At 34.9% G+C, this 14,000-nt stretch overlaps 1 protein-coding gene across 1 annotated transcript in view; it reads right to left on the minus strand.

Moving 5' to 3' along the window:
• Window positions 1-14,000, minus strand: part of LOC128997837 (lysine-specific demethylase 5A) — a 73,886-nt gene that overhangs the window by 48,051 nt on the left and 11,835 nt on the right. Inside the window, exons 3-10 of the mRNA XM_054423585.1 lie at window positions 9,093-9,231; window positions 7,250-7,410; window positions 6,350-6,502; window positions 5,950-6,099; window positions 5,520-5,646; window positions 4,724-4,875; window positions 3,448-3,594; window positions 1,546-1,742 (exon numbers count right to left, since the gene is read on the minus strand). Of these exons, the coding sequence (XP_054279560.1) occupies window positions 1,546-1,742; window positions 3,448-3,594; window positions 4,724-4,875; window positions 5,520-5,646; window positions 5,950-6,099; window positions 6,350-6,502; window positions 7,250-7,410; window positions 9,093-9,231 (1,226 nt within the window). The remainder of the gene's footprint in view (window positions 1-1,545; window positions 1,743-3,447; window positions 3,595-4,723; window positions 4,876-5,519; window positions 5,647-5,949; window positions 6,100-6,349; window positions 6,503-7,249; window positions 7,411-9,092; window positions 9,232-14,000) is intronic.

A 14,000-nucleotide genomic window follows, 5' to 3' on the forward strand; every position in this document is an offset into this window, starting at 1 on the left:
ATACAAGACTATCTGTGTCCACGTACAAGACTATCTGTGTCCATATACAAGACTAACAGTGTCAATATACAAGACTATCTGTGTCCATATACAAGACTATCTGTGTCCATATACAAGACTATCTGTGTCCATATACAAGACTATGTGTGTCAATACACAAGACTATGTGTGTCCATATACAAGACTATGTGTGTCCATATACAAGACTATCAGTGTCCATATACAAGACTATGTGTGTCAATACACAAGACTATGTGTGTCCATATACAAGACTATGTGTGTCCATATACAAGACTATCTGTGTCCATATACAAGACTATGTGTGTCAATACACAAGACTATGTGTGTCCATATACAAGACTATGTGTGTCCATATACAAGACTATCTGTGTCCATATACAAGACTATCTGTGTCCATATACAAGACTATGTGTGTCAATACACAAGACTATGTGTGTCCATATACAAGACTATGTGTGTCCATATACAAGACTATCTGTTTCCATACACAAGACTATCAGTGTCCATACAGGGTGAATAAAAAGATTATGATAAGGAAAAATCAAAGTAATGGTAATATTGGCTACTATGTTGGATAGAATAGAGATAGGGAACCCTTGTTTTCACCATTCTTTAGCCTAGCCAAAGAATTAATAGAGGTCGACATATTCTGAGACATTGCCTAGCCATATAAGCTATATTATTCTTATATCTTATTACGTTAACTTTTAAACATTACCAATTGAATTTTAAACAGTATGATTTAAATTTGATTTCATATTAAGTTTTTTTTTTAAACCCATCCTTATGACAGTATGTATGATTAGAATTTTTCAAGATCCGGATCCGGTACCGACATTTTCATGGATCTGTCCATCACTGAATGTAATTTAAAAAAATATATATTTCGTAGTTTGTGGAATTTAAAGAAAATAATAAGTTTTGACTGGTAATTTAAAACTACTATTCTTGCTTAAAGAATTTTGAGGAATATTTTCAATGGTGAGTATTAAAAAAAAAATATTGGTTAGTTTAATTACAACAATTACTCAATTCAAGGTTTTTGTATACATCAAAAAGTTTGATGGCTTTCACTTTTCATGTATAAAGTTGCCAGCACATCACAAAAGAGTGGTGGGAGTGGCAATACAAAGACTTAGGCCAACAACATGCCTTTGATTGGGCAATTGGTAACAATAATAACGTGTTGTGCGAATCCTATGCATGTCGTACCACTGATCTGGTTCTGAGTTTGTTTAAGTCTGGTCTTCTCTGTATGAGTTAGTTTAGTTTGTAAGTCTTAAACAAATAGAATGAACTTGAACACTCTTTGGCATACTTTGGGTTAAACTCTTAAGTGAGTTCAGGGTTTTAAGACTCATTACAGCAAAGTCAGTAATTTCCTAGTCTAATAATGTTCACAGCGTTTGTATAAAACTACTCTTCATAATAGTGCATGGTGTAAATGTTGCAAATAATTATTGATATCATATTTATGTCCATGAAACTGTACACGCTACTTTGGCAGAGAAATAACATAAATACCAATGAAGATAGTTAATGGAGTAGCTCCAGTGGTCCTCATTGTGCCAGCAGAATGTAGCGAAACACATGCCAACATACATCCACGGAACCTTCATACCAGAAATGTCTGCATTGATGTAACCAAGCACAGAGCCTTCCAACACAGGTAGATTATTGAGATTCCAACTGGACTCTGCATACTTCTTGGTATCAATTGGCTGAAAAATCAAATGCAATCTTAATCTTCGCCCTAATTAATTAATAAAAAGGACGGGTTTTCATTTAGTTGCCAAGGAACTGAGAATAGTTGTCTTTTCAGTCCATTTTACGATAACTACTTAGCTTAATTTACAATTGTTCTTGAGTAAACACATAAATCTGTCAACAACAAAAAAGAAAGAAATTCGTGTCAGTAAAGTAGAACCCAGGTCTGCTTCAGCTGGTTCACCTAAATGAGCTCAAGCTCATATTTGTCTGGGCTAACCAGGTCCCAATTTGTATGGGTCAAATTTTAAGGGGTTCAAAATTTTCCAAAATCATATTTTACAAAATTTGCTAAAATAACACATAACACACAAAATTTTAAATAGTATCTTAACCTCCTAATAGTTTTGAAACTCATGCTCAGCTACATTAATTTCAAACATTTTCTGGGGAAGGGGGGGGGAGAGCACTGTTCACCCTCAACCCAGCTAGGGACTGTAAAACACCTTGCTCTATTGTTAACTTGACATTTTTCACATGTCTGTTTACAAACTTATCTATGATAGTTTATGTATTGCGTGAATTCAAGATTTTTACTGAAACCAACCTTTTCATGTTCCAACCTAAGCCCAGTACCAAAAACTGACGAATAAAGGGTATTTACTGAACAGTTTGTCTATAGCCTATTACTGATGCATTTAGTTTATTGGATTAGGGGGGATTAAATGTAAAGTTTGTGTATACTATTACTTGTATGTGCCCAGCCCTAAAAGGTCTGCGCATGAGATCCCTTGGCCTATCGACTGGAGATCAAAGGGAAGAACAGGTTACCATAGTCAAAAAGATCTCATGGTTCACCAAGGACCTGGGATTTGACAGGGAATGAGGAACTGTGAATGAGGGTGCACAATAGGCTGATCCAGCTGCGATGCAATCCCATGGTCACTTGTAAGACTCTGTTAAAAAAAACACAGTAAAGCTTGGGTATACTAATACTACTGTTGTAGCTAACTTACTGGATTAGATTGGATGTACTGTAAACCTTGTGTATACTACTGTTGTAGCTAACTTAGTGGATTAGATTGGATGTACTGTAAATCTTGTGTATACTACTGTTGTAGCTAACTTAGTGGATTAGAAGGGATTTACTGTAAACCTTGTGTATACTACTGTTGTAGCTAACTTAGTGGATTAGAAGGGATTGACTGTGAAGCTTGTGTATACTACTGTTGTAGCTAACTTAGTGGATTAGAAGGGATTTACTGTAAACCTTGTGTATACTACTGTTGTAGCTTAAGTGGAGTAGATGGGATTTACTTTAGAGCTTGTGTATACTACTGTTGTAGTTAACTTAGTGGATTAGAAGGGATTGACTGTGAAGCTTGTGTATACTACTGTTGTAGCTAATTTACTGGATTAGATGGGATTTACTGTAAACCTTGTGTATACTACTGTTGTAGCTAATTTACTGGATTAGATGGGATTTACTGTAAACCTTGTGTATACTACTGTTGTAGCTAATTTACTGGATTAGATGGGATTTCCTGTAAACCTTGTGTATACTACTGTTGTAGCTAACTTAGTGGATTAGACAGGATTTACCCTAGAGCTAATTTAACTGCTGTTGTATCCAACTTGCTGGATTAGATAGGATTCACTGTAGAGATACATATGTTGTGATAGATACAGATATAGATATTAGAGATAGGGTGTACTCACACTTTTGGTATTGGTGGTTGTTTTAGTTGGGAATCCTGATCCATGATCCATCGTGTGAAGATCAGCTCCATACTCTACAGTCACATCTTCTTCAATGGATGATACTATTCTCCAGAACTCTTTTTCAACCAAGTTTGTAGGAACTCTCTAAAAAAGTAAAACATTTCATTTGCAGGTTGATCAAATGTAACTGTTAATTTTAATTCATATAAGTTATAAGTTCATGCATTCAGACTGGTAGCTGAATGGTATAGTGCTTGCTTGACAATCCAACTTTTATTGTTAAGCAATAAAAAGACAACTCACAAACCAGTCCTAGTCATCTCAACCGGTTATCATGCTCAAGACGGAATTGTAACAAGCAGGTTTAGTTGGAAGGAAGCCCTTGCTCATCCACAGTTACAATCAAAATATGGGTGGAGTGGATGTGAGTGATAAGTGTGTATGCCTTATCAATAAACGGACAAACCAGCAAATACTGGAAGAAAATATTCTTCAACTTAATCGATCTTGCCCTGTTCAATGCGTGTGTCTTATATAAGCTGAACGGTGACAAACCAAAAAGCCCCGAGTTCTATATTTATGTGTTGCAGATACTGGAAATAAACAAGATGTGCAGCCTGGACTTGGACCTGGAGGCACAGAAAACATACTACTATAACCCAGAATGCCAACCGCATGGTAAAAAGCATTAAGTGATTTGAGAGAGCTTTGCCTGTCAATCGTAGGCAGCGCCACCAGCGTTGCTATGCTGAGTGCATGGCAACGCTGGTGGTGCTGCCTACGATTGACAGGCAAAGCTCTCTCAAAACACTTAATACTTTTTACCACGCGGTTGGCATTCTGGGTTATAGTAATATGTTTTCTGTGCTGGAGGAGACAATCCCCACCGCCTTCAGCACTTACCACGCAAACAAGAATGGAAGTGTGTATCATGTGGAAGTGAAAGGTCAAGCTTTTGGTGCCCTGGTTGCAATTCTGGCAACCACAGGGAGTGCTTCCACAAACTACAACATTATTGGATGTAAAAAAAAGGGGGTAAAGAGAACTCTGGTTGCAGATGACCCCGACTCCAACTAAGCTCCTAGTGCGTAGGTGTGTTATTTTTGTAGATTAAAATGATATATAATATGTTATAAGTTACTATGATTTTTATATAGCCTATGACATGAATTTTTCTTATTTTGTAATACAATGATAAAGAAGTGTAATCATACTGTATCAACACACCTGATATGCCTATATTTCACAATCTTTATAATAAACAACTACTTACATGAACTGGCATGTTGAAGTAGTCTGATTTGAACTGATCTGCCATTTCTCCAAACTGTTGAAGAGTGTATTCCCGTTGGGCTTGTTCAAATCCAAAGGCCTCTGTAGGTTTACTGACCTCTTCAGCCACACACTTTGGACAACGCCAATCACCTGTAAATAATTTAGTTTAAAATAGTCCTAAGATTTTTGCCATTATTCTTTACCAGATCAGGTCCAAAACAAAATATAGCTATTACTTTTGATTAAATAGAAGACAACTGCGGACAAACAACAATGTTGAAAAACCATTTTAAATTGTATATTAAATTAAGAAGTTTATGGAATTAGATAATTTATATCATTGTATTCATTTGAGTTATCTAAGAGATAATAAAAAAATGGTTGTGAGCCTAGATTTTTATTTTGGAGTTTCAATTGTGTTCTCTTCACTATTAAGTGTTTGATCTCCTTAAAAGAAAATGTTACAGCCAAAAAAAAAGTATAAAGTAAAGCCAAGTGGATGCTTGGAATGTATAAAAATGGATAGTTTAACTAACTATCTTAGAATATTATATTCCAGTGGAAAATACACAATAAATGGACATAAAACATAACCATAACCCTATAGGACTCAAATTTTCTCGGGTAAGCTAGCTTAAGCCAATCCCTAAAACAAAACCATTGAAAATAGTACATGGTGGATAGTTGATAACAAGTCTTAAAGTTATGACATTTACCAACATAAAAGTATATAGGCCTAACTTGTTATAGTTTTAGGTTGTTTGGATATTAATCTATAGTGCTGGTTAGCCTACCCTTGGGTATTTCTAGGAGTGGTGGCATCAAACAAAACGTATGGTAGCTGTCGTCACAACCATCGCATAGCAGCATAAACTCTTCAGCATCTCCTCTACTACATCCGTGGCAAACATATTTGGCCAACTGGAACAAATCAACAAATATTTACTAGTGTACAGGTCTGTTGTGGAAGAGGTATTTTTTTTATACTTTTATTGTACAGTATTTAATTTCCTTGCATTGAATAGCAATTGCATAAGGCATAATACTATGCCTAATGTTTTGTCCATTCAACTCTATCGCACACACGATTTTATATATAATAATGGCAACAATGTTTGTCAACGAGTCATAATAAAAAGTAGTTAAATGATGTTAACTGAAATTCACTACCAAAATCACAAATGGATAAATAAGGGCTGTTACAAATACCAAAAGCTAACTTACCGGGTCATCGTCATCTTGATAGGTTTGTTTCTTTTGTTTTTTTCCTTTAGGTTTTTCAGGTTTCCGCATTTGATAACCAGCCATTTTTGGTCCCGCTCCAAGGAATTGAAGTCGCTTTAATTCTTTATTATCAGCACAATCTCCGGAATCCTAAAAAAGGCACAATATATATGTTGTAAAATAAAGTAAACCCTAAATAATCCCTTTCTGGTAATGTTTAGTAAAAGGGAATAGCTAAGCAGAAACACTTAATTCTCATTTTTCATGAGGTTGATAATTTTTTTTACTTTATTTTTACTCCATAACATAGACCTCAATACTTTGTGCTTATTAAGAAATTGAGAAGAGCAAAAAAGAATCATAAAAAACTTACAAGATAAGATTATTATTTTTTCAGTACCTTTTCAGATTTGGCACTAGCAGCATAGCGTTTCGCCCTACGATCATGTTGACCTTGCCCGTACGGTTTTATGGCTTGGCGAGATATGATACCATGGGGTTTATAATCAGCATCATTTTCCTGACCTTCACGTTCTTCCTCTGCTTCCATTTTCTAAACACATAAAAAAGTTAGGGTTGGCTTCAATAATGCTATTTTAGTTTAAGGCTGTTGGGGTTGTTTTTTTGTTTACTGTTGTCAGCATGGTAGAATTAATTAATTTATATTCCAAGGATATCTTAACAGAAAATATTAAAAGAATGGAAGTATTTAACCTATGGATAATAACCTTTATATTTTACTTTGGCAATACTTTAATATTTTAGCTAATATTTTAAGGCTCAAATTTAATAGTAAAATGGAGTTTACCTACGACTAGCAGTTTCAGTTCAGTTCTTAGAATTGAAAAGATTCACTTTCAAACAGCATTGTTCACTTACATAACATTGTCTTTTTTTTAACAACACACAACTGACTATGAGGTTCAAGGATTGAGAGAGAAGAAGTAAAATTGTAATGCTTCACACTTCAACTAATCAGCTGTTCAGGCCAATTTAATTGCTGAGTGGTGCAATTAGCGTTTGGTACAATGATTATATACGAAAACATAACCTCTCTTAGAAGATATGAGTAGTGATTGTTAGTAATTAAAAAACTGTCATAGGTTAAGTACTGTACACGACCCGTGTAAATAATCATAATGACACTCGTAGACATTTATTTTAAATTTCTACTAGTGTCGTTAACACTATCTTTACGTGATTGTTGCGTAAACTACTATATATACATTTCAAAATGTATTCAGCATAATATGTAATTAATTCTAATAAAACAATATCCATAAATGTTATATACACTGACCACATCATCTACATTTTTCCCTTGCTGGAATATGTCAAACGGGTATAGGATTCGTTCGTAGTGATTTTTTAGGAGGGTTCCTAAACTCTTGTTGGAGGGAAGTCCCATCCTTTGAACAATCTTTGCCCACTTTCTTTCTTTAATAACAGTAAGGAATCCACCTGTAAAAAATGTAATAAATTTTTAAAATTAATGTTTACAAGTACCGTATTTATAATGTTGAGCAAACATTCAATGGATTGATAGAACACATGAGCAGTTTATGAATATCTCTGACTCTCAATAATTTGACACCTATGATACCACTGTTACCAAGAACACCAGGTTATCAAAAATGATATAATACTAAAAAAAAATTCTGATCATCTACCGCGCCCGTGTAGACATCAACATCAACCCCCGTAGTCACGGAAACATCATTATTGTCTTCTGCAATCGTAGTGAATTTATAATAATTTTTTAGCTATATAGAAATTAATGTTGTCTTGCGGGGGAGCGAGCTGGTCCAGTGGTTAGAGCGCCGGACTTTGGTTCCAGAGGTCCCACCAAATCACCAATGGATAATAACCATTATCATTGTGATAATGCCGCAACCCCTAGACCTAGCCTGAAGCAATATGAAAAACAATTCTGGGCTCGTGCCTAGCATCCTAGAAAAAAAAAATGTCTTCCGCGATCGAGGCAAAATTCTGATCACCTCTCCTGCGGTCACGGGAACGTCATTGTAGCCAGTCCTGATCTTGCAATCTTCGCAGACATGTCGGGTATTAGTATCGAAATCGACTTTTGACGATCGATTCTCTATACTAATACCAATGTCAAAGAGTTGGTGGTATCGCGAATCGTCACATCCCTACTCATGATAATTGTTTTGGTACAACAAAACAGTTGTTTTGTGCATTTTAAGTGTTTTATTGATGAAATTCCAGTAATCCGGCAGTATCACAGTTCTAAATCTGTCAGATTACTGAGAGTCCACTATACTTCATTTGAGAATCAATCAGATCACAGCAATATGGATTAATATCAATGTAGTCTATAGCCTATAGTGGGCATAATTATAAACTACACGTTAATAATTATTGTTATAACTGATATAATAACAATAATTCAAAATTGTCATTCTGTATCATCCATATATTAATAGACAAGCATGTTTCTTTAAAACCTTTTTTCTCAGCTTGTGTGCATTGCAGGGAAAATCTACACATACTGTTAGAAAGATATTTTCCTGGGTGTGGAGAATCCCTTTAAAAATTAGAATGGGCTCAAAAATAAGCGCAAAAAATTAATTTAAAATGTAAACAAATTAACATGGACCTTACGGGTTGCTACGCTGGTGAGGGAATAACAACGAAATATAAACAGAAAATCATAACCAATGGAATAATTTCTAATCAGACGTTTTATTTACAGCGTGGAGTGAAAATAGAGAAGTCTGTACATTAGAAATTGTTGGTCGAGTTTTAGACCACTGGACGACCTCTATAATAATTTATTAGGTGGATATGAACTTTTAAGAGCCTAACAATAAAATTATTGCCTCCATTGAGGTAAAACCTAAATTTAATCACTTACAAATCCACTACATTTAAGTTATGTTTGCACCAGGAGTGAGTAATTCTAGCTCTTACAGGCATTACAAACTCATAGCTATTAATTAAAGAAGATTATACAATGTAATGTAGCTAGCTAACAACCATCAATGGCAATGTGTATTATTATTAATATTACAAGTATTATTTTACATATTTTTGTACTTTCAGGTATTGATACAAGCCAAAAGGCTCGTCGATAAACTTTAGAAAACAAATTTATAAATAACTTAAGAGAATTAATTTACCCTCATTCTGAACAAGACGATGAAGTGTGAAGAGATCTAGAGCTCGTCTTTCTACCATAGGGATTTTCAGGGAGGAACCCTGAAGTTCCCAAAACTTTGCAATCTGGTCCAAGAAGTTTAATTTTATTCTGGTTGTTGCCTGAAAATGATTTAATTTATGAATGTGTCCATACAGTAAGCTAGTAGTAGCGAGTTCCTCAAAATTAATAGTGCAATAACTTGGACTTCAAAACATTTTCTAAGTATTTCTAACAACTTTATGCCTACTAGTAATACAGTACTAATAGTTATTTATCACCTCAATTTTGTTATATCTATGTTAACGGTTCTTTCCATTTAACTCTTTCCAGCACGGAAAATACAGGTGTCAGGTGACCCCAACCAGCACGGATTTTTTTTGTTGAAATGTTTGTAAATACTTTATAATTTGTGTTTAGAACCATATAAGGTTTTATAAAAGTGCATTAATATTTTTTTTTATCAGTTAGTGATAAAAGGGAGTTACACATATGTGATTTTGAATCCCCAAAATATTAAAAATCAAGATAGAGGGTTCTTTGGGTATTTTATAAATACAAATGCAAATACAATATAAGAAAGTATATATTTTACACATATACAATATAAAACATTACATTATCATATGGAGACCTGAATAAACGTAGGAAAAAAAATATTCACACACTGATAAATGTAAAAAAAAAAATGTTTAATGTAAAAGTTACTTAGCCAAACAAAGTAATATAAAGGCCAATTTATATTTAAGTAATATCTATATAATTAATACGCTACATGAAACTTTGTCGGTTGAACTCCTCCGCCATTTCTTAACAGATTTTAACCGTTGACGTAGATTTGCGCGTCGCGTAGATTTGCAAACTGACCTTACATTTTTGAAAGCGTCTCTTGGGCTATGCCCCAGTGGCTTTGTGTTTTAATACCGTACAGTATATAGATTAATGAGAATTCATTAGTTTTGATTCAAAGTATATTATTTAATTCAGATACAGTTATAAAGCAAGCACCTTCAAAATATTTACAATTCAAAGTCAATAAACCAACAGATGTTAATTATAACATCTGCTTAATATTACAACATCTCTCCTTTTTAGTTGCCCTCGTATCTTTTCACAGGTTTCACGATTCTTCCAAACCTTGTTCTAACTTCTTCATTAGATTGGAGACTTGGTTGTGAATAAGAAGGATTGTTATTGTTTACAAACAGCCTTGTATTGAAAGTTGGTGTACTGGTATTTCTAGAGACTTGTCTTGGTGCTTTCTGATTACTCTGATTAGTGTTGTTGGTTTGAGAGGTAGGGGTTTTGAGTAAGCTCCGTTCATTGTTTAAGTCTATAGGAGTTTTCGGAGACTGATCGTTATTTTTAGAGAAAGGAAGTGGAGTAATACTTGCTGATTGTTCAGGACTGGTTTGGCTTTTGTACGGAATCAAGTGGTATCTGTTTCGGCGTACTGTGTTTCTTTCAGTATTTACCCAATAAGATCTTGGCTCATTGGCTAGGTTTGTTATTGTACCCTGACGTTTTAGATCTTTGATCCACACTTTTTGTCCTCGTTGCAACTGGGGTAAATCCCTGGTACCGTGATGCTTATCATATTGATTTTTGTAGGATTCTCTGTATTTTTCCTCCCTCTTCTTGAAACTGGATAAGTCAGGTCTTTCAGAAAGCTTCTGTGGCAATACAGGTAAATTATCTTGTAACCTCCTGTTGAACAAAAGTTGGGCTGGGCTAAGCCCGTTGGCTGTAAGGGGTGTGTTCCTGTAGGATAGGAGTGCAAGGTAAGGGTCTTCTTTGTTCTTTCGTAAGACACTTTTAGCTATTTTTACAGCAGCTTCTGCAGAGCCGTTACTTTGATGATGTCCGGGACTGCTTGTTGTTAGTTTGAAGTTGTACTTTTGTGCAAAAACTTTAAACTCAGAATTTTCTAAGCATGTCCGCTGGGAAGCAAACTGAGTTCCACAGTCTGATCTAAGTTCGACAGGTATTCCGTGGCGACAAAAAATTGATTTGCATTTCTCTATTATCTCACTTGTAGTTAATGTTTTTAATGTTGCTATTTCAAAGTATCGACTGTAACAGTCTGTCATTACTAGAAACCAAGTCCCATCAATTTTGAATAAATCGATGCATGCTTTCTCCCATGGACGAGAAGGAATTTCAGATGTCATTAGTGGTTCATGATGCTGGGATCTAAATTCTGTGCATTTAGGACACTCATTAACCGTTTGTTCTATGTCCGAAGATATACCTGGCCACCACATGCTGTGACTTGCTCTAAGTCGGCATTTACTGATTCCAAAATGTCCGGAATGAATTCTATTTAGCATATCAAGTCTTAGGTCACTAGGAATAATGAGTCTATCTCCTTTCAGCAAAACACCTTCACAGAAGGAAATTTCGTGGCGGACTGGGTAGTAAGGTTTTAATGCATTAGGCAATTTGGATTTGTCCGGCCATTCAGAGGAGCAAAACTGCTGAATTCTTCGGAGAATCGGGCATGATTTTTGTGCATCACATATTTTCTGGATTATAGCATCGGTTGTACCCAAATTTGTAATTACTGAACTAACAGCAAATTCAACTTCTTTTTCTAAGTCGTATGATTCTTTAGAAGGCAGAGGGCTTCTTGAAAGACAGTCGGCTGTCGCAAGATGTTTTCCTGGAGTGTATGTAACTCTATAGGAGTATCTCATAAGTCTTAGACGTAGTCTCTGAATACGGGGTGTTAGGTCATTCAAATCTTTGTTTGTTAGAATACTAACGAGAGGTTTGTGGTCTGTTTCAATGATTATGTCTTTGCCAATTATGTATTGTTTTAGTTTATCACAGCTCCAGGTTACAGCAAGGGCTTCTCTTTCTATATTGGAGTAGTTTTTTTCGCTCTCAGTAAGTGTTCTTGAGATGTATGAAATAGGTTTCCATTTGTTGTCTACTTGTTGCTGAAAGAGTACCCCACCAAGACCTGTTTGAGATGAGTCAGCAGACACCATGGTAGGGCGGCTAGAATCATAGAACGCCAGTTGGGGAGCGGAAGCAAGAAGTGACTTTATCTCTTCAAAGGCTATATTTTGTGTTTTGCCCCAAACAAATTCATTTCTTGTATTTAAAAGGTCTGTTATTGGTTTAAGTATTTGGCTTTTATTTGGAATATATTTTCCTACAAAATTTACCATTCCAATAAATCTTTGCACACCTGCTATGTTAGTAGGAGGAGGCAATTTTGTTATGGCTTCCACCTTTGATTCATCAATTTTGATACCATCCCTTGATAATTGGTGGCCTAAAAATGTGAGAGACTTTTGTGAAAACTGGCACTTGCCTTAAATAACTTTTACCTTTTGCCTTTTATAACTTTTTGCTAGAGAATGAAGAGCAGTTACAAAGTCTTCTATAGACTCTGTTGATCCTTGTTTACGCTTTAAAAATTTAGCTCTTTCAAAAATTATATTCTTTTTTGGAATGAAATACTGTTCAAACCTATTCAAAACAACATTGTAATTGTTGATATCTGATTCATTTAGTTTAAATGAATCGAGTATTTGTTCTCCCTTTTCTCCCATGCAGTAAATAAGCATATCTACCTGTGTTATGCCGCTGGCTTCTTTAAGGCCGCTCAATGAATGGTATCTTCCAAAACGTTTTCTCCATCTTGGCCATTCACTGGGTTTGAATGTAAAAGGTTCTGGTGGTTTCACATTTAGGGAAATTGCAGCTTCATGAGGCACATTAAGGGAAACATTAGGTTCATTCGACGACTGCGCCATGTTTTAATACCGTACAGTATATAGATTAATGAGAATTCATTAGTTTTGATTCAAAGTATATTATTTAATTCAGATACAGTTATAAAGCAAGCACCTTCAAAATATTTACAATTCAAAGTCAATAAACCAACAGATGTTAATTATAACATCTGCTTAATATTACAACACTTTGAAAGTTCCCATGTTATCCTTATAGAGAACATAATTGTTTACATTTTGATCAGCTGTATAATTTAATTGCTGTTATTTATTTTTCAATTCAATGAAACGCATTGAGTAGGCTACATTTATTTACTATTTGAGTTTGTGTAAACATAACCCCAAGACGGATCGTGTTAGTATGGTTGTATCTTAAATTTGTGTATTTATCGCTGTTTTGTGTCGCTATGATGGATCGTGGTAGCATGATTGTAACTTAAAATTGTGCGTTTATCTTTGTTTTGTGTAGCTATAATTTGTTTATTTGTTGTTTATTCTTTTAAATGCATCCGACGCGACGAAAACGAAACATAGACAGGAGGCGTAATCATGATAACGACCTCAGGTACAGAACAGTGGCGCGTAATAAGTTTAACTCATCCACAGTCAGCACCTGACCCTGGACAAAGGTTACAAATGCGCCCTAACACTACCTCAAAACGACTTTTCGTTCTCAATTGGCCCTCTATCATTGACCTGTGTTGCATTAATAGCGAGGCATTTTGAGAAGGAGAAAACCGGCCGGAATGCTTTAGGTTTATCAATAACGAAGATAAACATAGTCTGAGTTACACACCGGTAATCTTTGAGTTGGCTCTTTTAAACTCATTGTAAATATGACCGTTATTCGTTTTGAAATAACTCCTGTAATACTTTGCAATTGCTCGAATTCGAGCAACATGTACACTAGTAAACATAAATTTAAAGGCGGGTTTCAATAAAAAAATTCCAATATGCCCAAATATTATCCTAAATTGTAATGACATATGAAATAACTATCTATCGAGCCAAAAATATGACAAAACCTATTTATAATGTCATATTATTTATAAAAATGCATAAACGCAATTAAAATTATGTTTCTGGAAGATTTTATAGTTAATTTATTATTTATGGATAAATATATTTAGAACGCTGAGCTGCAT

The sequence above is a fragment of the Macrosteles quadrilineatus genome, unplaced genomic scaffold, assembly GCF_028750875.1.
Source record: "Macrosteles quadrilineatus isolate MER2022 unplaced genomic scaffold, UCM_ALF_1.0 Scaffold_7__1_contigs__length_78375512, whole genome shotgun sequence".
Lineage (NCBI taxonomy): Eukaryota > Metazoa > Arthropoda > Insecta > Hemiptera > Cicadellidae > Macrosteles > Macrosteles quadrilineatus.